This window comes from Ochotona princeps, chromosome 10 (genome assembly GCF_030435755.1).
Source record: "Ochotona princeps isolate mOchPri1 chromosome 10, mOchPri1.hap1, whole genome shotgun sequence".
NCBI lineage: Eukaryota > Metazoa > Chordata > Mammalia > Lagomorpha > Ochotonidae > Ochotona > Ochotona princeps.
The window spans coordinates 74,602,666-74,626,359 of record NC_080841.1 but is presented as its reverse complement, the minus strand read 5'-3'; the positions used below and the strand labels follow the sequence as shown (position 1 = coordinate 74,626,359).

General features: G+C 44.5%; 1 protein-coding gene and 1 pseudogene across 2 annotated transcripts in view; both read right to left on the bottom strand.

The window, feature by feature from the left end:
* Positions 1–17,864, bottom strand: part of RAB18 (RAB18, member RAS oncogene family) — a 38,292-nt gene extending 20,428 nt beyond the window's left edge. Inside the window, exons 1-2 of one of the 2 annotated variants that reach the window (XM_058669644.1) lie at positions 17,614–17,864; positions 12,789–12,844 (exon numbers count right to left, since the gene is read on the bottom strand). In XM_058669644.1, the coding sequence (XP_058525627.1) occupies positions 12,789–12,844; positions 17,614–17,681 (124 nt within the window). In that variant the 5' untranslated portion in view covers positions 17,682–17,864. The remainder of the gene's footprint in view (positions 1–12,788; positions 12,845–17,613) is intronic. The other variant, XM_058669643.1, reaches the window with a different exon arrangement.
* A 3,595-nt stretch (positions 17,865–21,459) lies between these two features.
* Positions 21,460–21,654, bottom strand: LOC131481213 (translation machinery-associated protein 7-like; annotated as a pseudogene).
* Between the last annotated feature and the right edge of the window lie 2,040 nt (positions 21,655–23,694).

The following is a 23,694-nucleotide window of genomic DNA, read 5'->3' as shown; positions in this document are numbered from 1 at the left end:
TTTTCAGAAATAAACAAAAAAGACAGATGAGTAAATAGAGTCCAGAAATATGTGTGCATATGGTAAAACAATGACAGTCTAAAAAAGAACAAAAGCTATTAGGTTTAGAAAGGACAGATTTTTTGACTGAGGGCTAGAACGACTGGACAGCTGTATGTGAAAGAAAAAGATTTTCAATCAACACTTCACACCATTCAAAAACTATACTTAATGTGAAACCTAAAGCTAAGAAACTTCTAGAAGAAATCAGAGGAAAAATAACCATTGCAACCTTCTATAAGCAAAAACAGAACATTATTTGTTTTAGAAAAATTTAAAAATTGGATTTCATCATGATAAAAATCTTGCATCTTTAGAAATGCAATGTAATAAGAATGAAAAGATAAGCTAAGACTAGAAGGAATATTTTGAAAACCACGTGTCATTTAATATGACATTTATAAGCAGAATATATAAAGAATTTTTAAAACTTAGCATAAAAAATCCAATTAATATTAAAAAGACTGAGATGTCTCACAGCTCAGCATAATTAGTCATGTATATGCAACTTAACCACTATGATATATCAAACACTAAATTGTTAAAATTTAAAAGGTTGCCTATATTAAATATAGGTAAGGGTTATGGAAAAACAGGAATTCTCATTTAATCATCACAGTGGAAATACAACTGCATTGTATAAAAACAAATCCAAATCATTTTCCAAACTCAAGTATTAGACCATATGGGTCAGCAACATCATCACTGAATGTGTACTACAGACCAATTAACATCCACGCAAATTCGATACCTGGAGAGTTTATAAGAGGTCTATTCATAATCATGACAAACAGTGAAGAACTCAGTTTGTGGGACATGCACACAGTGGAACACAACTTTGCGAGAAACAAGAACTGGTGGTTCCTGCAAATACATTCAGCCAAGGATAAGCGGTCAGTGCCAAAAGGTTACACACCATTAGGATCCCATTCATATGGCATAGCTGGAGAGAAACTGGAGGCCAGATCGCTAACTGCCTGGGATCAGAGGCAGAAGGCAGGTTCTGGGGGGACAGAACTGTGTGGTATCCAGACTGCTGGCAATCTGTATAGCACAGGCACTTGCTATAACACACACGCTCAAAGTCAAATAACTGCATACTCCCGCCAAAAATGCTCATTTTAACAAATGCTAGTACAAATGTATTGCTATTAAGCAATATCCATGGAACATATCAAAAACAGTTTCCTTTTTTAAAAATAAGATGTATTTATTTGGGAGTCAGAATTACAAGGAGGGAGAGACAAAGAGATCTTCTATTAGCTGGTTTACTTCCTAGAGGGCTAACACAGCCAGCACTGGCCTAAGCTGAAGCCAGGAGCTTCATCCAGGTCTCCCACGTCGGTGGTAGGGGCACAAACACTGGGCCATCTTCTGCTGCTTTTTCCAGGCCATTAGCAAGGAACTGGATTGGAAGTGAAGCAGCTGGGACTCCAATAGCATCCACATGGCACTGCAGGAGGAGACTTTATCCCAACGCTGGGCCGTCATAGGCTTTTAAAGCAGAGTTATTCATGAGACTTGTGGGCAGTGTTTTTCCATCTCCTTATATCCTTATCTGTGTATTTTAGGAGTTGGTTCAGTCCAGCTTCATGCAAACACGTCTGGAAAAATTTTAGTCTAACTGTGAAAGAAATATAACAAACCTACTTAACTGTATTTTCATAAAATTCTCCTTTTGCATTTTAAACTAACTTTGCTTTTATATATGGCTTCCATTTTTTTGTGTCTACTTGCTTGTAACTATTTCAACTGTTGCATTAAATAACCAAGCTTTAAGTCATCACATAATACCCTACTTTATCTTCTTTGATACACAAACCTATAACTCTACCTTAACTTATGCTACATTACAAACCCTTGCTTAACTTACAACTACCTGGCCATTTTTTTATTTTCAATATTTGTTATTTTAGCACTTTGCAATCCTATATCTGAATTATTAGAACAATTAGACATATAGATATTTAATTCACTGACTTACTTTGTGGAGTTTCTTTTACCTACATTTAGCATTCTTTGGTACTCTGTTCGGATTTGTAGTTCATCTCTTTGATGTAGGCATTGGGAGGCTGAACTTCAGTCCCACCTCTCTTATTAAAGCCTCATTAGCTAAGGACATAAAACCTCTAAGTCAATTTCCTTCTAACCAAGAAATACTTAAGTCCTGCTTTATTGCCTTTTAGGGTTGTTTTTGTTTTGAGAGACAGAAAGCTCCCAACCACTGGCTCATTCTCCTAGTGCTTACAATGGTCAGAGCTGGCTTGGGCCAGGACTGGACCCCAGGCACTCTGATAAGGGATGCTGTGTCCTAACTCGTAGGCCAATTGTCTGTCCCACATTGTGGTACAGGGACTGCAGATCAGCTCTGGTTCAGTCCAGCTTCCTGCAAACACACCTGGAAAAGTACTCAAAGACAGTGCTGAGGCCCACATGGGAATCCCAGATGGAATTTCAGACTTCTGGCTTCAGTCCTTGCCTCACGCCTGCTGTGGCAATCTGAAGAGTGAACCAGACAGCAGGAGATCTCTCTCTCTCTCTCTCTCAGTCTGTAGGGAAAAAAATGTAAAGAAAAATGGGGGGGGGTAAAAAAAGCAGCCCCCAGCAATGCTGGGGAACACATTGCTCAAGAAAAAACAGACAACAAAAAATACACAAGTTTAGAAGTGACATAGATCACAGTAACAAATAATGCAGAGCCTGCTAGACTTACAAGTGCAACTAACCAAAGAGAAAACAAGCACCTGCGTCGCTGCGGCTCGAGGCCCTAAGAACGGCAAAACTTGAAAATGCTGATGTTCAAAACCAACAAACAAAAAGCAGCTCACAGGTTCTCACCTGTTGAGATTGTTTAAATCAGTCACAACATTTTTAAAACTACAAAGTGCTTCATTCTACAAACCAGGGCTTTAATATCAAATGTTAGATTGTAACTACACACACACAAAAAGAGAAACTACTTAAATACAATGAAGACCACTGTTAGTAGTCGAAAGAAATACTAATTTTAACTCCTTTTTTATCCAAATTAAAACGTGAATATGCATAAATTATGAGATACCAGTTTTGGTTTTCCTCAAATTATCTCATATTCAAATGTTATACCAAGTTTTTATTACACTATTAATCAAGAAGTTTAAACCTACTACTTTTCATTGTAGCTAAATTATCTTTTTTAAAGCCCAACTTTAAATCAATTGGTGGAAAGTTCCCACAAGTCTGGACTCAGCCACTGGGAGCCAAGCGCAAGTCATAAATGGCCAGTGATAAGGACACCAAATATCGGCACATCATATTTTAAGGTTTATTTGAAAAGTAGGGCTTATTTGTAAGACAGAATCACAGAGATCTTCCATTTGCTGGTTCACTTCCCCAAATGGCCACAACAGACAGGTACAGACCAAACTAAGTAGCCAGGTCTCCAGCACAGTAGCAGGGTCTAAGCAATTGAACCCCCAGATGTTTCCTTCCCAGGAGCGTTAGCAGGAAGCTGGCTCAGAAGCAGAGCAGCCAGGATCCGAGCAGTACTCCAGTGGGGGATGACAGTGCTACAGCCACAACTTCAGCAGCTGCCCCACAGTGCTGGCCCCAAGAGGATATTCTCTCAAATTTTATCGACAGTGTTCATTCTGATATCCAGTATATTAATGGGACAACATTATTCTGGTAAATAACTTCAGTAATGAGTCTTGATGCAGCAAAGATTAGCTAAATGAAATTGATAAGAAAAACAACAAATTTAGTACAGGTTGAGCAATTATTCCTGGGGTTATAATCCCACCAATGATAGTACTGAAAGTTATTATAAAGTTTTCAAAGACAGTTCATAAATTATACTATTTTATTATATTATATATAGTATCATTGTAAATAGTATATTTGTTATACTATTCTATGCTAATTGTATAGCAACAGTACTAGAAAAAATAAATAACTAAATCGTTAGTATACCAAGGAATGTGCACTGCTACTGCCCAAAATAAAATTTACAGGTAAATCATATATGATTGAAAACAAACAAACAAACAAACAAACAGTGTCTCGGGCCTGGCAAAATAGCATAGTGGCTAAAGTCCTTGCCTTGCAAGTGCCAGGATCCCATCTGGGTGCCGATTCTAATCCCAGTAGCCCCGTTTCCCCTCCAGCTCCCTGCTTGTGGGAAAGCAGCTGAGAACAACCAAAGCCTTGGAACCCGGCATGGGAGCCCCAGATGAGGGTCCTGGCTCCTGGATTTAGGTTGGCTGAGTTCCAGTTGTTGCAGCCACTTTGGGAGTGAATTAGCGGAGGGAAAATCTTTCCTATCTTTCTTCCTCTCTGTATATCTGACTCTCCAGCAAAAATAAATAAATCTTAAAAAAAAAAAAAAGTGTCTCAGGGCCAGTATTATGGCACAGCTGGTTAAGTCCCACCTGTGGCACTGACCTCTCATACAGGTGTCAAATCAGGACCCACTGTCTACTTCCAGTTCAACTTGCTGCTGATGCGCCTAGGCAAGCAGTGGAAAATGGCTCAAGCACTTGGACTCACGCGCTCATGTGGGCAGCCCAAATGAAGCCTCTGGCGGTAAGCTGGAACTCGTTTGTTCATTCTCTCTCTCTCACACACACACTCCCTATTCTGTATTTGGAATACATACTTAAAGCATAAAATTGATTAATTAAAATAAACCAGGTATCTCAAACAGAAAATTATGTGCTCAGATGAAGTGTAGGATGGCTCAAAAAGCAGCCCCAGCGAAGACACAGCTGATCAGTAGGTACGTAAATCACAGACTGCCTACCGTCCAAGAGTCTGAACACACTGCAAAACATCGGTGATAAAGAAATATGCAAAGTTTGGATGATAGGAAACAGCCCAGAACAGGCCATGGAAAGTGTCCCACTGGCATACATTTGGCATGGGTCGGGGGCAGTCCAGGCTGAATCAGTTCACATGAATCAGTTCACTGGCAAACCCAAGAACTAGAACAGAGTGTGGGTCAAGCCAGGTTCGGCTGCAACAAAAACCAGTCCACAATATGGAATGCCAGGGTGAGGTTGCCTGTACCGGATGTGACCGCAGCACCCAACCAGCACATGTGAGAACCAGGGAGGGAAGGGGAAAAGTCGGCAGGGGGAATAGGGGGTGGTTCCCTTGCTGAACAATTACTCCCACTGGAGAGCATGAGCTGGGATGGGGGCAGACCAGACTAAGCAGGGCTACAACGCCTGTGCACCTCATGTGGACTAGATTAGGGAAAAGCCAGGTGGGGCTGATTATTCCTACTGGTGCAAACAAAATTAGAATAGGTGAGGGTTGTTTGGGCTTAGCCACAGCATCAGCTGGCAGAAGCTGGCACTGGGGGCTGAATCTGCCAAATCAAACCACAGAACCACCTGAAGAGTGCATAATCTGGGAGTGAGAGAGGCCTGGGAGGGAAATAGTGGGCTCCTCCCTCTTGGGTTACCACCCCCCAGGGAAGGGCATGAAATCTAGGACAGGGGCTGGGGTGGCTAGACAGAGACACCCAACAACATCCGCGATGACTGGATAGTTAAGCTGGTTAGATGGAACTAAGCTTCAATACCCATCGACATGTACAAGAGCCAAATGGGATGTGGGACTGGAGCAGTCTGCTACACATACTGGCAAACGAGGGTAGGGGGCGGGCCTGGTGGGGGTTATTGTGGGTTGCTCTGACTAGGCTGCAGCTCCCACTGGTTTATGTGAGGGCCGAGAAAATGCTGGGTAGAACCAGGCTGGACTGCAACACCCACTGGTTCCAGCGGAAGTTGAGGCTGAAAACAGAACCAATCCAGCAATTGCAACCACCAGCTGATCGAGGCGATGGACTGTGCCGGACCCTGTGCTTGCTAGTATATACAAGACTCTGGTCTGAGAACACCTCAGACAAAGTTTTTTGGGAATCTCCGCAATCGAAATGCCGGACTCAGAACCCTAACCAAGAAAATACAGAAGACAGAACAAGTCAATCAACCACCTCAGCCATATGTTGGCAGCGAAATACTGGGCAAATGGAGACTCTAAGGTGGACTATGTCAATCAGAGGATTCTTCAGCAACCTCATCATGCTTGGAGTGGTGAGACTGGCAGCGATCCATAACTGGTGAACTATCAAAACCACCTGAACAAGAATCTCGGAGCATGCCCCACATCTGGGACCTGGGGTGGGTGGGAAACTGGGTAGGGCTTCTCCCTCAATATCCCCCTTTACCTCAGATCATGAAGGAAACAATGTGGAAATAAGTCTTACCCACTTTTCTATAGCCCTTGAACCTTTTTACCCTAATTAACTATGCAAAGATTGTCAAAAATATAATAAAAAATAATAAAAAAAAAGAAATATGCAAATTTTGGGCCTGGTGCAGTGGCCTAACCGCTAAAAGTCCTCGCCTTGAACGCGCCAGGATCCCATATGGGCGTCTGTTCTAATCCCGGCAGCTCCACTTCCCATCCAGTTCCCTGCTTGTGGCCTGGGAAAGCAGTCAAGGATGGGCCAAAGCCTTGGGACCCTGCACCCGTGTGGGAGACCTGGAGGAAGTTCCTGGCTCCTGGCTTCGGATTGGCGTAGCACCAGCCGCTGTGGTCACTTTGGGAGTGAATCATTGGACAGAAGACCTTCCTCTCTGTATATTTGACTTTGCAATAAAAATAAATAAATCTTAAAAAAAAAAAGAAATATGCAAAGTTCCAAAACATAAACTGAGAAAACTCTCTTAAGGAAAATATTAAGACTGGCATCAGCTGAGCATTAAACTTAACAAATCTACTGCAGTGAAAATTTTAGGATCCTTTTTCTCATTAAATGTATATATATTTATAATATATTTTACATAATTTATATATCAATGATATATAATAACTATTTATATAGTATATGTATTATATATAACATGTTATACACACACATATATAATATATATATCTTTGGGTCCAGCATGATAGTGTAGTGGCTAAAGTCCTCGCCCTGAAGGCGCCTGGATGCCATATGGGCGCCGGTTCTAATCCCGGTGGCTCCACTTCCTATCCAGCTCCCTGATTGTGGCCTAGGAGGGTAGTCGAGGACTGCCCTAAGCTTTGGAGCCCTGCACTCATGTGGGAGACCTGGAAAAGGCTCCTTGCTTCAGATTGGCTCAGCTCCAGTCGTTGCGGCCACTTTGGGAGTGAATCAATGGACAGAAGATCTTCTTCTCTGTCTCTCTTCCTCTTTGTATATCTGACTTTCCAATAAATACATAAATATTTTTTAAAAAAATACTATTGCAATTTTGTGTGGACAGGTGATCATTTTCATGCAAGAAATGTTATGTTTCATTATGCTTTCTTCTAAGACTTACATACATATATCTACTTTGGATTTCTATTTACTTATTTCTGCCATAGCTCCACTTAATTAAAAAAAATTGTATTTATTTATATGAAAGTCAGAGTTAAAGTGAGACACAGAGAGACCTCTGAGGATGGTGCCATGGTGCAGCAGGTAAAGCTGCTACCTGAGCACCAGCATATGGGCACCAGCTTGAATCCCAACCACTCTGCTTCCAATCCAGTTCCCTGCTAATGTACCTGGAAAAGGAGAACAAGGTCCAAGTGTCTGGGTCCCTGCACCCGTTTGGGAGACCTGCAAGGAGCTCCTGGCTCCTGGGTTCAGACAGGCCCAGCTCCAGCTGCTGCAGCCATTTAGGGAGTAAACCAGAAGACTGAAGATCTCTTGTTCTCTGTCTTTCCTTCCCTCTGCAACATTACATTTCAAATAAATAAGAAATAGATACGTCTTTGTAAAAAAGTAAACAAAGAACTTCCATCTTTAAAAGAGCATAAGCTGCGAGCTGGATTGAAGTGAAGCAGCTTGGACTGGTGCACGCAAGGCTACTGGTGCTGCACGTAGCAGTTTAATACACCAAGCCACAGTGCCAGGCCCTGACAACTTCTCAATTAACATTTTCATTCATTTTAGTACATTCTCCCCACTCTTTCCATCTTAGAACCACTTTCTGTGTTGTTTTCTGTCTGAGATAGTTCTCTGTCATCCTGGTTTTCCAAGTTCCCCTCATCTCAGTGACGGTTCTGTTCATTTTCCATCCAGTTTACCCTGCATTTTCTCATGTAGTCACAGTACTGCTTCCCCAGCATCCCGGATCCACTGTTTTGATATTAGTGCTAAGTACTTCACTAAGCTTTCTAAATTCATGACAAATGTTTACTCACAATATTCATCTTGTTTGGACAATATTTTTAGGTGTTCTTTACTTTTTTGGTTCTTCAATGTTTGCAGGGGCCTTGAGTGGAATTCTTGGACTTTTCAACTTCAAAGGAGGTGAGGTTTTCCTGGACCAGCTATTTGTAAAGGGCTCATGCACAGCAAGCCAGTCACAGACATCAGAGGAGTGAAGAATTTATTTGCAAAGCATGCAGCAAGAAGTGTGGGCAGCTGTTTTTAATTCCTGATCCAACAGGCTAAGGGTAAAGTTGAGGTTCAGATGTGCACCATCAGGTGGGTCCCACTGCTGGTGGTCCTCCTGCCATGGCTTTCTGATGGGACAGTCATTAGGTTCTTCTGGCAATTTTGATCACGGCAAAGGGGTCTCTGATGAGTCACGGGGCTAAGAGCAGGCAGTAGTTACTTTCTGTTCAGAGCCAAGGACTCTCGTTAAAACAGAGAAACAAAACCCCCTGAAGACCTGACCTCACAACAAGAGGAGCTGCTGACTCCAGAGTCCCAGGAAATGAGTGACTACTGAGTCTGCCAATCCGGGACACCACAGGGCCGGGTGGATCTAATACACCACTCCCACAGCTTAGGGAGGCAATTTTAGAAACAGGCTCATTTTTCATCATCAAAGAAAGGCAAAGAAACTTAAGGAAATTAAATAGGAAACCAGGGCCTGACAGTATCTCATATCCACATCAGCAGGACTAGATATGTTATTTTTCACAAGGCCATTACCACCTGAACCATTGTTCAAAAACAATAAAACTCTTGTGAGGTACTGATGCTGTAGCGCACGAAGTTCAGCCACTGCTTGTGACACTGGCATCCCACATCTCAGAGTGTGGGGTTCTGAGTCTTCCCTCCTCAGCTTCCCACCAAGTTCCCTGCCAATGTGCCTGGGAAAACAACACAGGATGCGCCAAGTGCTTGAACCCGTCACCCACATGGGGGACTCAGATGGAATTCCTGGCTTGTGGCTTCAGCCTGCCCTAAGCATTGTGGCCATTTGGGGAGTGACTCAGCAAAGATCTCTCTCTTTCCTCTGCCACACTTGCAAGTAAATAAATGTATCTTTTCAGAATGCTGGACTTTTGACTTACTGAGGACTATACTATTACAATAATACGGGGAAAATGGAAAGAGGATAGAAAGGGAGGAAGGGAAGGGGGGAATCCTTATAGCCACAAAACTGTATCATGAAAAATAATAACAATAAATAAGAATTAAAAAAAAAACAAATATAATTGTATTGGTTATAATTCATGGCAGAAAGTAATTTGATACACAAATGCAAAAGTTACTTTTTAAATATATTCCAAACCCATGGTCCATCTAGGGAACAGAGTACATGCACTTTTATTAGCATACTATAATCTTGACATTTGGTTTTGCAAAAGACAAAACTGTTATAGCAGTAAGGACAAGCCAAGATATGAGATTCTGCCAGTTCCCAGATTCCATGTGGGTTTGAAATGAAAATATCTAGTTTCATGTTACACATAAGCTCATTCTTTCAGCAAAATTTGAAACACGTTTACGTTCCCTGCAGTTACTATTCCTCTACTCCTCACTACCCATTACTAGGCCTGTTCTAGGCAACGTGAAGTTTTACTAAGTAATTCTTAGAGGCACAAATAACACATCAAAGGTAAATTAATAAGTATTAGGGTTTAAATCATTCTTTGAATACATATAAATGTATAAATGTAGTAATACCTGATAGAATCAAAATTTAGAGGCATCACAAGTTCATATTGTAGAAAAAAAGAAGTGGAAACCTTCCTTTAGAATCCAAGAAATCTAGAAATCTAGAAATCTAGACAGAATGGTCACAGCTGACTCACATATACCTTACCAGGTAGGACACAAAGATTAATTACTCCTCACTAAGGTATTGAAGATTTCTCTGCACACCCCTCCTAAAACTGTTCTGCACCTCAATTGTTGACATATGCCTTGATGGAGTTATAACACAGTTTAGACTATCCTAAAATCTGCCAAGTCCAGCAAAATTATGCTTCAGCACTATAAACTACTAAATACTAAAATGAAAATAGACACGAGACAGCCATAGCCATTTTAAGGTGTATAGCAGCCGGTTGTGTATAAACCAAAATTGAAATGTCAATGAAGTAGTCACAGGATGTGGTTAAGAACTTGCATTTATTTTTTTAACATACTGGTTACTCAATACCATGCAAATTAATTCCATAATGTTGTAAATTGTTGTTGATGTTATGTTGTGGCTTTAAATTGATCAGGGTGATATTCTGCCAGCTCTACCTTCAGACCAGAGATGGTCTCCCCAAGAAACTGTTGAATTTACCTGGACAATAAGATGCTGGACTCTATGCTTGGTACACTCTTGCAATGAAAGAATCTTGACTGAATTTGAAATGTAATACAGCAACAAGGTGGAGGAATCTACCATGGGGGGAGGGTACAGGAAGGGATTGGGGGATTCCCAGAGCCTATGAAACTGTGTCACACAATGCAATGTAATTAGTAAAAAAAATATAGATCTATATAGATATAGATATAGATATAGATATTAAAAAAAAAACAGAATGGTCACAGCTGAAAAATCACCAGCTGACAATCACCACAGCTGCAATGACGTGGTTACGTAGCGTCCTTATTATTTGTTGAAGCCTAGGCTATCAGGGGACACTAGAGCAACAGGGCAAAAATATGGAACAGCTACACTGTCTTTTCTCTGCAAGAAACTTGTTAGTTACAGAAGGGAAAGTAAAGCCTGTAGAGTGGGAGAATCTAGCATTTATTGCCTTAGAGAACCAAAGCTCCCTCCCCAGCAACGGGACACGCACACAGGCCTGCTGAGATGGGCCCTGCGAAGCACATGTGGAATTCCTGCCCGTGAGAACACACTGGGAAGGAAACTTGACAGAGGACCTGGCAAGCGCTTTTCAAAACCAACAAGATCACTGAGACAAAGATTAAACAAGTGTTCAGAACAGCAGGATGGAGGAGAAAGCACAACTAAAGTCTCACTGGGATGCTGGGCTGGTTCCTAAACCAGAAAGTCTCCTTTTCTTTAGGACATTAGTAAGACAGTCAGTCAAATCTGGCCATAGACAACAAAACTGCATTCATCCTTATTTAGGAAGTACACAGTAACTACTTACACAGAAAGGGGCCAGTGTTGTGGTCCAGACGACTAACCTGCGACCTGTGACACTATCATCCGAAATGGGTACCAGTTTGAATACCAGCTACTCTACCTCTAATCCAACTCTCTGCTAATGTGCCCAGGAAAGCAGCAGAGGGTGGTACAAGTGCTTGGGCCCCTGCACCCACATGGAAGCCCTGGAGGAAGCCCTGGCTCCTGGCTTGGACGTGGCCCAGCCCAGGCTGTTAGGGTCATTTGGGGAGTGAACCAACCGATGGAAGATCAATCTCTCAGTCTCCCTCACTCTCTCTAACTTTGCTTTCAAATAAATAATAAATATTAATAAAATAAAATATGTACATATTGTGAAAGACAATTCGCTCTAAACTTGCAAAAAGAATATTATGTGTGTATGTAGAGAGAAAATGATAAAGTAAATGCAATATATCTGGGGATTTGAACATAATACACAGAAATTCTTTTGCTAATTTTATGATGTTTGGGTTAGAAAATATTTCATAAGAAACAAAACAAAATCACACCATAAATGCAAACAGGACGAGTTAAGAAAAACGCTGAACTTGCCGACAATGCTGAAGTTGGTTATCATGTATTCCACTTGTCATATAAGGAAACTAATGCTGGAAGAAAATGGTCTTCTCTTGCCCCCAAATCCCTCAATTTACAGATGAAGACAATGATGAAGGAAGACGACTACAGAGAACATCAAGCTCATAGCACAGCGAGGTTACAACCCAGCTCAACAGCTTCGCTCTCCTGCAGAACTCCTGGCTGGCTCCGGAGGCCTCTGCCCCACCGTCTACTCAAGCTCTGAACAGGCGATGCTGGAATCTTCATCCCTGATGTTCCATGAGGTCCAACCAGCCCATGCTATTTTAAAAAGGCTCTTAGGTGTCACTGTACTTGATAATCTTTAGTCAGTAACTAATATCAAAAACAAATATGTGGAGTGCAGAATCCATGCCACACACTGCAGCAAATATTCAGCATGAAACATTGGCGCACTATTAAGTCCATGATAACAGACAACAAGCTTGCATTAGTCATCGTTACCGCCCCACCACTCGGGTTAGTGCCTGCACACCACAGATAATCAAACACTGTTGTGCTTTGCAAAATAAAAGCTGATCCACATGCACGAGAGAAACATGTAGGCAGATCATCTCATTATCGGCAGGTCCACCCAGTACCACAGACCCCAGGGAACGGGCACACTCACCGGGAGAGCTCTACAAAGGCTCCAGAGGGGGAGGAGCAGCACAGCTAGGCTCTGAAACAGGTGCCATTTCAAAGGACATGCAAGCAGTGGGACAGCAAGGAGAGAGTGCGGTGACAACACAGAGCAGCCCGAAGGCACACCTGTCAAAGTTGTAAATACAGACTTACCTATAGTAGCTGCAAGCTCTGGATCAAAAGTATCGTCCGTGAACCTCAAGAGCAGGCTAAAAGAGACCATAAAAAACAAATACCTTAGAAACGTGACTTTTACTTCCAATGCTATGACAAATGAGTTCAGGACTGTAAGGTGTTGTTCCACACTATTAGATGCACATAGGGGCTGACATATATCTTCTCCCAGGAACTCTTCAGTACAGATAAACAAGGACAATAAATTGTTGCCAAGTCAAAAATCCTAACAGCAAAGCAGTTTACCAGCAAGAAGGACTTCAATGTTCTCTCTGCAAAACCCGAGCAGGCAAAGTTGGTTTTATTGTTGTTTTAAACTGCTCTGGTATGTCCTGAGAGAAAAAAACCAGCAGCTTGGGAATGCTGTAATTGACTGGATGCAAGGGGAAACACTTTGTTGAGTTCAACAAACTGAATAAAAATATGATGAATAATCCACTAAGTCAGGTCACAAAGGTTTTTTCCCAGCGGTGTCTTGGTGTCTAACCAGCAGCATGACTTTCTTAGCAGGAGGACAAGGCAGAATGGAAATCCTGAGAGCAAGACAAACGTATTCTGACAAAGGCTACGGAGGGTCAACTGCGAGCCAGGGAAGACTCTGATAGGAAAGAATGACAAGATGTACTAACACCAGGAAAAAAAAAGAAAAGCAATGGGAAACAGGTGCCACTGCTACGGTGGCAGAGCAAAGGACTGAGCCTACCAAGTGTAAAGAAGCTGGAAAGGAACAAAAGCAGGGAGCATCAGTTAGAAGAGGACTCTAAAGCTGCGTCTCCTACCTATGGGGCTCTGACACACAAGTAATTTGAACCTCTTGGAAGAACAAACTGAAGCCGCAGTTGCAGACCTAGCTTGGGGCCCGGTGCCGTGGCCTAGCAGCTGAAGTCCTCCCCTTGAACACGCCAGGATCCCATATGGGCACCGGTTCAAATCCCAGCAGCGCCGCTTCCCATCCAGCTCCCTGCTTGTGGCCTGGGAAAGCAGTCGAGGGTGGCCCAAAGCCTTGGGACCCTGCGTCCACATGGGAGACCTGGAGGAAGTTCCTGGCTCCTGGCTTCAGATTGGCGTAGCACCAGCCGCTGTGGTCACTTTGGGAGTGAATCATCGGACGGAAGATCTTCCTCTCTCTTTCATCCTCTCTGTATATCTACCTTTCCAATAAAAATAAAATAAATCTTAAAAAAAAAAAAGACCTAGCTGGACAAAATGAAACACTTCCCCCCCATGACTCCTGTTGTAGAACATTTCTGCTAACCTGTCTGCATTAATGAAATCAAAGCAAATAGCCACCAGATTGGAACTGAAGAAAACCCCTGGGATTATTGCTGCTAACTATTTTTCTGGTCTAGAGCATTATGCAAAACAGAATGGCTCCCTGATCATTTCCAAACTCAGTGTCAAACACACATGAAGAATTAACTGCCATTTTTTAGTTGTTTTAGTGAGTCTACCGCAAAAATATAGGCCACAAAATCCCAGGTAAAACTAAAGTCAAAATCTGAACTTTGGGACAGGTTTGATACCACATTCAGCCTCTGCCTGTGAATCCAGCATCTGATGCAGGCGCTGGTCCAAGCACCGGCTCCTCCACTCCCATCCGGCTCCCTGTTAGTGGCCTGGGAAAACAGCAGAGGATGCTGAGCATGGCCCAAGTCCTTTGTCCCTGCCCACATGGAAGGTTCAGAGGAAGCTCCTGGCTTCAGACTCTCCTAAGTTTGGCTGTTGCAGCCATTGGAAGATTTCCCTTTCTCCCTCTCATTTTGTCTCTGTAACTCATTCAGATAAAATTTTAAAATAAACAAACATTTTGAAACTTTTTACTTCATATTTTGTCTGTTTTTACTGACTTTCAACATGAATCATACGACAGCACTAGTAACTTCAAAATGATATATAAGGGCCCGGCACGGTAGCCTAGTGGTTAAAGTCCTCTCCTTACACATGCTGGGATCCCATATGGGCACCGGTTCATATCCCAGCAGCGCCGCTTCCCATCCAGCTCCCTGCTTGTGGCCTGGTAAGCAGTGGAGGATGGCCTAAAGACTTGGGACCCTGCACTTGCGTGGAAACCCAGAAGAAGCTCCTGGCTCCTGGCTTTGGATCAGCCCAGCTCCAGCCACTGCAGCCACTTGGGGAGTGAGCCAGTGGTCGGAATATCTTTCTCACTCCTTATCTGTAAATCTGACTTTAAAAAAAAGAAATAAATATTTAAAAAATTAGATTATATAACAAGCTTTGTTATCCTCAGGTTAAGGATAGAAAAGGTATGTTTTCATACTCAGTCAACACAGAAAATAGCACTACAAAAATACACGTTAATGTAGTCTTGTAAAGAAGTAGTAACAATAACACTACAGTAGGGCCCGGTGCAGTAGCCTAGTGGCTAAGGTCCTTGCCTTGCATCCGCCAGGATCCCATATGGGCACAGGTTTGTGTTCTAGTGGCCCCACTTCCCATCCAGCTCCCTGCCTGTGGGAAAGCAGCTGAGAATTGCCTAACGCCTTGGGACCCTGCACCTGCATGGGAGGCCCATAAGAAGCTCAAGGCTCCTGGCTTCAGATGGGTGCAGCTCTGGCCGTTGCAGCTACTTGGGGAGAGAATCAATGAACAGAAGTTCTTCCTCTTTGTCTCTCTTCCTCTCTGTATATCTGACTATCCAATAAAAGTAAAACAAATCTTAAAAAAAAAAAAAAACAACACTACAGTAATAACACCAGTGATAACGGCAGTATTGGCCGTTGTAGTGTGTCAGACACCAAGCCAGGGATTTCTCTTCCATTACCGCTAATCCTCCTGTAACAGCCTTGGTCACCAAGAAAGGCGGGCAACTGGCGTGGTGTGGGGCAACCAACTCTACCATGCGCTCCAAGTCTACATCCCATCCAGCCAGAGGCGTATCCTACTGTCCATGCACGTGTTTCCCTATGGAATCCACATCTCTACCAGGCTTTAAAAGGAATTCACCACAGCGGATGTTTAAGAACCACTGCGCTCATATTCCACTTTCAAAAATCTTCAAGTTTTCAAAGCTTAAAGGTGTAAAACATTCACCATGCAATACCATGTCAAGAGTAACTGCCATCAGGCCATGAGGACCAAATGTAGCAGTGACTGTAACTTCTCTGCTTTTCCTAACTTACAAATCATTCATCGCCCAGCAAGGGGCACGGAAGGCGTGTACGAGGGACAGCAATTGAGAGCCCGGGGTCCCGCAGTCCCTGTCGGTTCCTGAGACACTGCCATATGCTTACTTCATGAGGCTTCATCACAGAAGCAGTTCTAAACATTTACAACAGAATCTGAGAAGTTTCTCTGCAAAGCCCTTCGAAAACCAGAGATGTCAAGGATCAAACACAAGGTAATGCAAACAGCAACGCAAGTTTCACAAGCCTCACTCCTGGCTCCGCTTTCTTTCAGGAAAGAAGCGGGAATCCTGTGCTAGCCTCACTCCCACCAGCGCAGTCCTGGAAGAGGCCGGAATCACACAGAACAGCCCTCTGAGACCACATCCACGGCAAACGTTCTTGTGTTAAACTCACCTTAAAAGGCACAGGCTTCTCAGACCAGTAATGTGCCTAGACCTAGAAAAGTCAGAAAACTATCTCCCTAGATGCAAACCACGAAAGAAACAAAGTGTTAAAACTGTGCAGGGGGTAGTTAATCATTCACCGTTAAGTATATTTGTAGAAAAAAAAGGAAAGCAGACTAATCTCAAATAAACTCATATGGAATGGGGGAGGGATGAACTAAGATAGACCAACAAACGCAGCTGACAGACCACGGTCTAAAGAGGGAACCCCAATTAACTCTTCAGCTTACTGCACCTAAGACACTTCAAACCATAGTCCAACACAGATTATACCAACTACCTGAAATGATGGCTGACCCTTCCTGACTCCTAAAACAGCCGTTTCAAATGCCTTAACTTACATAAGAGGCACGGCTCAAGCAGAACAGGAAAATTAGAAAAGACTATGGAAGTCCTATTAAGACCATCCTCAATACTAAATGAACTTTTTAATCCTCTGACACGAGCAATAACAGAAGGTGGCCACGACGCCCATCTTGGTTATTGTATTCCGCCCTTGAACCCCAGCACCGGCCAAGGACTTTGGAATCCGGAGTGCACCACTGCTCCATCCGTTCCTATGCAGAAACCCCTCACTGCATCGCACACAGTGTGTGAATGAGGCAGAACTACCACGGTGCCAAACTTGGGGGAAAAAAACCACACACCGTATGAGAATACACATTTTAAGCTTTCCATTTCCCAAGTGTCGTGACGGTTGAGTCGTACCCCGAGGCTGGCCCAGCCCTAGCAGCTGGCGTCGCGGCCGCACCTAGAGAACTTCGTCCGCACAACCTGCCCCAATTCACGACCCTGAGGTCGGGGCCACACCCCGCGCTGGACGCCGCCCCGGCCAGGACCCCGAAAGTCGACCTCCTCCAACACCCCGAAAGTCGACCTCCTCCAACACCGAGTGGCAAAACCCGACAACAAATCAGGCCAAAGTGACGCGGCAAGCGCTCCCGTCTGCCAAGGCTGGCCGGGGCGAAAGAACAGCAGCCACCCCGGGCTGCGCCACAACCGGCCGGGAACGCGACCCCGCGCGGAGGGAGCGCGGCCCCTTCCCAGGACCCGGCCCTGTTCTGCCCCCGGAGCCTGGGCCGCGCCCGTCCCCGGTTCGGTTCCCGGAGCCGCACTTGGCGGCGGCCCTGGCCCAGGCGGCCCGCGGGGCGGCCGGGAGGCCTCGGGAGCGGCCGCCGTTGACCGTTCCCCTCGCGGGCCAGCACAGCTCCTCACCTGGACTTGCCGACGCCACTCTCGCCGATGATGAGGATCTTGAGGGTGGTCAGCACATCCTCGTCCATCCTGACCCAGTCCGAGCCCCGCCGGCCGCCCTGTCCGCCTTCTCACTTCACTCGGGAGCGCCGCTCGCGCATGCGCACTGCCCTGCGGCCGCCACCTTCCTCCCTCCCGGGTGTTTGGGTTGCTCAAGCCGGGGACGCCCTAGTTCCGCCTTCAGGGAGCACTGCGTCTGCGCACAACCCCGAGTCTGCCGCGTCCTTCCGGGTGGCGGGCCCCTCCCGTGCGCAAGCGCAGTGCGGTCTTCGCCGCCTCCGCAACCCTGACCTGACCCTCCGTCTCTTGGGTAACTGGAAGTGAACGGAGACTCCAGGGAAGACAGCTACGGTGTGTCAGCAGCTGCTTAGAACCAGAGCCTCGTACCTGAAGCCGGAGGTCCAGCCAACTCCCCTCGGAGCCTGGGTCTCTCACAGAGCTGTAACTGCTTGGCATTTTTATGACGAAAGGAGCTAAATGGCATGCTCTGTAAAGTGCCTGAACAGGTGATGTTAACTTCCCTGTAGCATTTCCCTGCGTGAGTGACTTCATCTTGCAAGGGAATTGTAGACATCAGCAGGTGTATTGTAGCTTGTTCCACCCCAAGACCTGTTGCACCGTTACAAAAATTGCGTTTGTGGTATACGTTCCTTGTCTCATTTACCAAGCCAAGCTAGGACACCTCCTCCGTTGTGAGGCAGTAGATGAGCCGGTGGGGCAGTTAGCTTGGGCCCCCGTTGGAATGAGAGAAGAGGAAGTCCTTCTAGAAGGATACAAGTGCGATTTCACCCTTCTTTTTTTCCTGCAGATTTATTAATTATTAATTGAAAGGCTGAGAGAATGAGAAAAAGAAAAATCTTCCATCTCTTGGTTCACTCCCCAGGTGGCCGCAACAGCTGGAGCTGAGCTGATCTGAAGCCAGGAACAAGGAGCCAGGAGCCTCTTCCAAGTGTCTCATGCAGGTGCAGAGTCCCATGCTCTGGGCCGTCCTTGACTGTTTTCCCAGGCCACAAGCAGGGAGCTGGATGGGAAGTGGAGCAGCCGGGATGTGAACCGGTGCCCATATGAGATGCAGGGTGTGGAGTTGGAGGATTAGCCAGTAGAGCCCCAGTCCCAGCCTTGTTGCGGTTCTAGTTTTAGGAGTGTAGAAAGAAGTTCCCCATCGCACTCTTGTTTTGGCTCTTTGTTTTACCCTGAGCATCTTGATAGGATTACATTTCCGGCCTTCTGTTGGTCTTCCCCACCTCCACCCCTCTGATTGTTCCCATCATTCTGCTCACCAGCAACTAACTTCTCAGGTTTTCCTGCCCTGCGTCTCCTCTCCTGACTGCTGCTGCAGCAGATATCTGACAAATAAATCTAGCTTTTCTTGCTGCCTTGTCCAAGAGGAAATACTTCTATGTGAGATAAGAACTGGGGTCACCTTTCTTCATAGCCTTCCTACCTGTAATAATGGAATACTTGGAAACTGCCTGGCATGTGTCAAGCACTCGGTAAACTTTTGTTACCTCATCTAACCTCCTGACTCTTCAGCTAATGTCATATATAATAGATACATGACATAGTTTAGCATTTTATTAGTTCACTGGCTAATCTTCCCAAACAGAGAGAGCTCATGGCTATGCTGTAGTAATGATATAGGGGGATTCTGGGGGGGAGGGGACTTGGGGACGTGGCAGGAGAAATTAAAAATAAACAAATAAATAAGAAAATACACCAGATGGCCAAGGGCCACAGCAACTAGAAAAAAATTTAAAAAAAAAGAGCTCAAGAGGATCAGGATATTTTTGTCTGTTCAGTATTATATCCTGAGTGTTGAAAATACCTCTTGGCACTTAATATGTGCTAAATATGTGTTGAATGAATATTGTTATGTACAGTGCTTGGGCCCCTGCACCCACATGGGTAACCCAGAAGAAACCCCTGGCTTGTGTCTTCACTCTAGCCAGGTCTTCCATGTGCGTGACAGGAGCCCGTGTACCTGAATCTTACCTGGTTTTCTGCAGGGTGCATACAGGAATAGCAGGAAGCTAGAATCAGCAGCAGAGCTCCAATGTGAGCCCAAGTCCTCCAATACGGGACGCTAGTATCACAAGTAGTGCCTTAATCACTAGACTAAATGCTAGTTACAGGCTATAAGAAATCATAGGACTTGGGCCGGTGTGATAGCATAGTGGTTAAAGTCCTCGCCTTGAACATGCCAGGATCCCATATGGTCACCGGTTCTAGTTCCGGCAGCTCCACTTCCCGTCCAGCTCCCTGCTTTTGGCCTGGGAAAGCAGTTGAGGACGGCCCAAAGCTTTGGGACCCTGCACCTGCGTGGGAGACCAGGAAGAGGCTCCTGGCTTCGGATTGGCTCGGCTATGGCCATTGCGCTCACTTGGGGAGTGAATCATCGGACGGAAGATCTTCCTCTCTGTCTCTCTCCTCTCTGCCTTTCCAATTAAAAAAAAAAAAAAAAAAAGGAATCAAAGGACTCAAAATGCTTGAGAACTGCTACACTGTATCAGTCATACCAAGATAAAAACAGAAATAAAAACCTCCTCATCATTCTTGCAACATATCAGATGAATATGGCAATACCATATTCTCTTGAACATCTGCCAATCACATTTCCCCAGTTTTTTGTTCATATTCTTGCTTACCCTTCAAACATTTCCCTTCAAGCTTAAGCCTGATTCTCCGACTACATTCACTGGCCCCTGCCTGCCCTCTTGTGCTCACATGATTCATTCTCCCTTACATGGTCGCATCCCAGACTTGAATGTCTCTAGCAAAGTTTCCTCTCGTGAATTGCAGGTCAATATCCACAACTTCCAAGACTTCTTGCTGTGGGCCTAGCCAAGTGCACTGTGCCAGGCTAAACATCACTGGTGCTGAACTCATTCTCTTCCCCCCGTACTCTAGCTTTTCTCCTGATTTCCTTCTTATCAAATGGCAATAACGCTCATATAGTTTGCGTTCGCTCACTCCCCAGATCTCTTTAATTCTCATCACCTATACTTTTCTCAACAGTGCTACTATGTCATCATCACCCCGTCACCTGCGCAACTGGCCTTCCTGTCCCCACCCTTCTCTCACACTGTTTTTGCTTCCATGGCCAAAGTGATGTTCCTAAATCATGATTCTGACTCATCCTGTCTTCCAGGCATCTCCTTGTCTGCAACGGTGCACATGGGTGCCTTGGGAGTCAAGGAGCAGCTTATTTCATTGTTTCGTTGTTTTGGTAGGGACTGTAGACTTGGGACGCAAGTAAAGTTCAGGAAGCAGGTGGGGAGAGGTGTTTCAGTCCTAGGAAGAGATGAAGTAGCCATTTGAGATTCAAATACCGCTGTCTCGGCGCCTTTGGATTTTGTAGCTCAGTGGAGAAGATGGTCATTACACTGTTATTCTGCATTTGAACTTGACACTCCTTTAAGGAGTTCATCTTATAGCAAAAGAAGCATGGCAGCAGACTCGTGCATGCTCTTGAACGTCACTGGTGTTATCACCATACCTCCAGCCCTGGGAACCCCTAGTCTGATAGACTGGGAAATGGCCCAGTTTAGGCTAAGTTTTAAGGTACCAGTAGTGCCTTAGTAGTCTTTGAGGTTGGATGGTTGCTGTACATGATGCAATAAAAACTTAAGACCTGCATTCTTTTTTTTTTTTTTTTTTTTTACAAAAGTTTATTTGTAAATGTATGATGGGCTCTAAGGTGATACTTCATTCTAACTATGGGCGGTTAAAGATGCTCTGGCCGTGGGGCCAGATGTTCAGACGTGTGTGGGGTCAAGGGCAGCATCACTTCAGGTGCCTAGGAGCTGCTTACTTTTTGCCATATTTCTTAATTCCACCTGTGGCCAGGGGCCCTTCCCCGCAGCCTTTGCTTTCAGCTCCTCAAGTTTCTTCTGTTCCTCTTTCTGTTTCTGCTTGAAAGCCTTTATCCTCCTCATCCATCTCCTTGGCCTGCTTCTTGGGTTGTTTCAGGGGCTTCTTTTTGCCACCTTCCCAGCTGGACATGGCACCTGCTTACCCTTCCCCAGACCAGGCCAAGAACTGCATTCTAAAAATGATGCTACTTTCCCAACAGGACTCATTTGATCTCCCAGGTTTGTATTACATCTTTCTCCTGGACTTTGCTAATTATTTCCTGCCTCTGCCTCTCTAGATCCTACCTGAGAAACACTTCTGGGGCCGGCACTGTGGCACATCAGCCTAGTTCTCCAACCCACAAGGCCTGCATCCCACATGAACACCATTTGAAGACCTGGACACTCCACCTCCAATCCAACTCTTTGCTGATATACCTGGGAAGGCATCAAAGGATGGCCCAGATTCTTGCACCCCTGAACCCAGGTGGGATACCCGAAAGAAGCTCTGGCCTGGCCCAGCTTTGGCCACTGAAACCATTTAGTGACTGAACCAGCATATAGGAAGTCTTCCTTCCTCCCTCCTGCCCCTTCCCTCCTTTTCTCTTTATCACTCGAATTTTCAAACAAATATGTAAAACCTTAAAAAAGAAAGTGTTCCTCCTGAAGTCAGTCTCTGGATCCCTTTTTATTGGTTGCCTGAATCTGATCACATTGTTATGATGGTCCCTTGGTTCTAGTCTCCAGAGGCACTTCAGCTGGGACCATGACAACACAGCCATTGTCTCCAGCTCTTCAGTGAACCAAGAGAGCATTCCTAATGCAGGTACTAGTGTCTTCACAAGGAGTGTCATGCAACATGATGATGCTGCTTTAAGAGGCTTTGTGGGCAGCAGACATCAATCCATGAGAGGGAAGAGATGACAGAGACCACATGATACGAAGCTGGGACCTACATAAATACAGTCAGCTGGTCTTTGACCAAAGGGCAAAGGCAAGACCATGGAGGAAAAACAATCTTTTTAATAAAGAGTACAGTGTACTCACACACATAAACAAATAATAAGATAAACTACATAGACACAGACTGAATACCTTTCACAAAAATGAACTTTAAATGGAAAATAGAACATTGTAGAAGCCTTAGAAGATAACGCAGGGAAAAAAAAAATCTAGATGATCTGGACTGAAACATTGAGTTTTCAGATACAACATCAAAGGAACAATCCACAGAAGAAATTATTTATAACCTGGACATCACTGGAAAGAGAAAGGGAAGGAAGGAAGTGCTATGCAAAAGACAATTTGAGGAGAAAACTGGAAGTCAAGGCACAGACTGGGAGGAAAGTATTTGTGAAAGACATTTGTGACAAATGGCTGATATCCAACACACAAAGAATCCTTACACTCAACAGTAAGAAAAGTAACTACCCAACTGAAAAACACAGGCAAAAGGCCTTAACAGGCACCTGACCAGAGAAGTTAGACAGATGACAGATAAACATGTGAGAGGATGTTTGACATCATGTGTCATCAGAGCAAAGCAAACTAAAACATCAATGAGATGCCCTTTAGATTGGCCTGAGTCAGCGTACGGACAGCACCATGTGGTGGTGAAGCTGTGGAGCCACCTGAGCTCTCACCGTTGCTGGAAATGCAAAATGACACAGCCAGTTTGGAAGTCAGTGTGAAGATTGCTTACAAAAGTAAATGTACACTGAAAGAGCTGAGTGCATCAGTGGGCAAGAGAGCTATTCACGAGCCAGGAACTCCTGGGTTTGTGGCTAACCTTGCAACACCAAGCAACAGACCGAATCTCCAGTGCTACCTCTCCTTCATCCCTAAAAATAACCAAAGCATCATTGGCCTCAATGCTGTCTTTTCTTCTTGCTTACCATGAGTTGTGAATAACTAATCAGAGCATACCAACACTCTGTGTTAATGTCTTCTTTTTTTAGTTTCAGTTAACATAAGAAAAACTGTTCTAAGAACTGCTGGCTGCACTTAAGATTAGATTAAAGGAAGCTTTGTATGACACCGAGGTTCCGTGGGGTATAAAATCTGTGTATTCTTAAATACACAGTGTGTCATCCCTAACGTGTGGATAATGGCCACAGCGTAGATTAATAAAATCATTTCTCCATTCAGCATCTTCTTGTTGTCTGTTCAATCAGTCATGGCAGTACACACT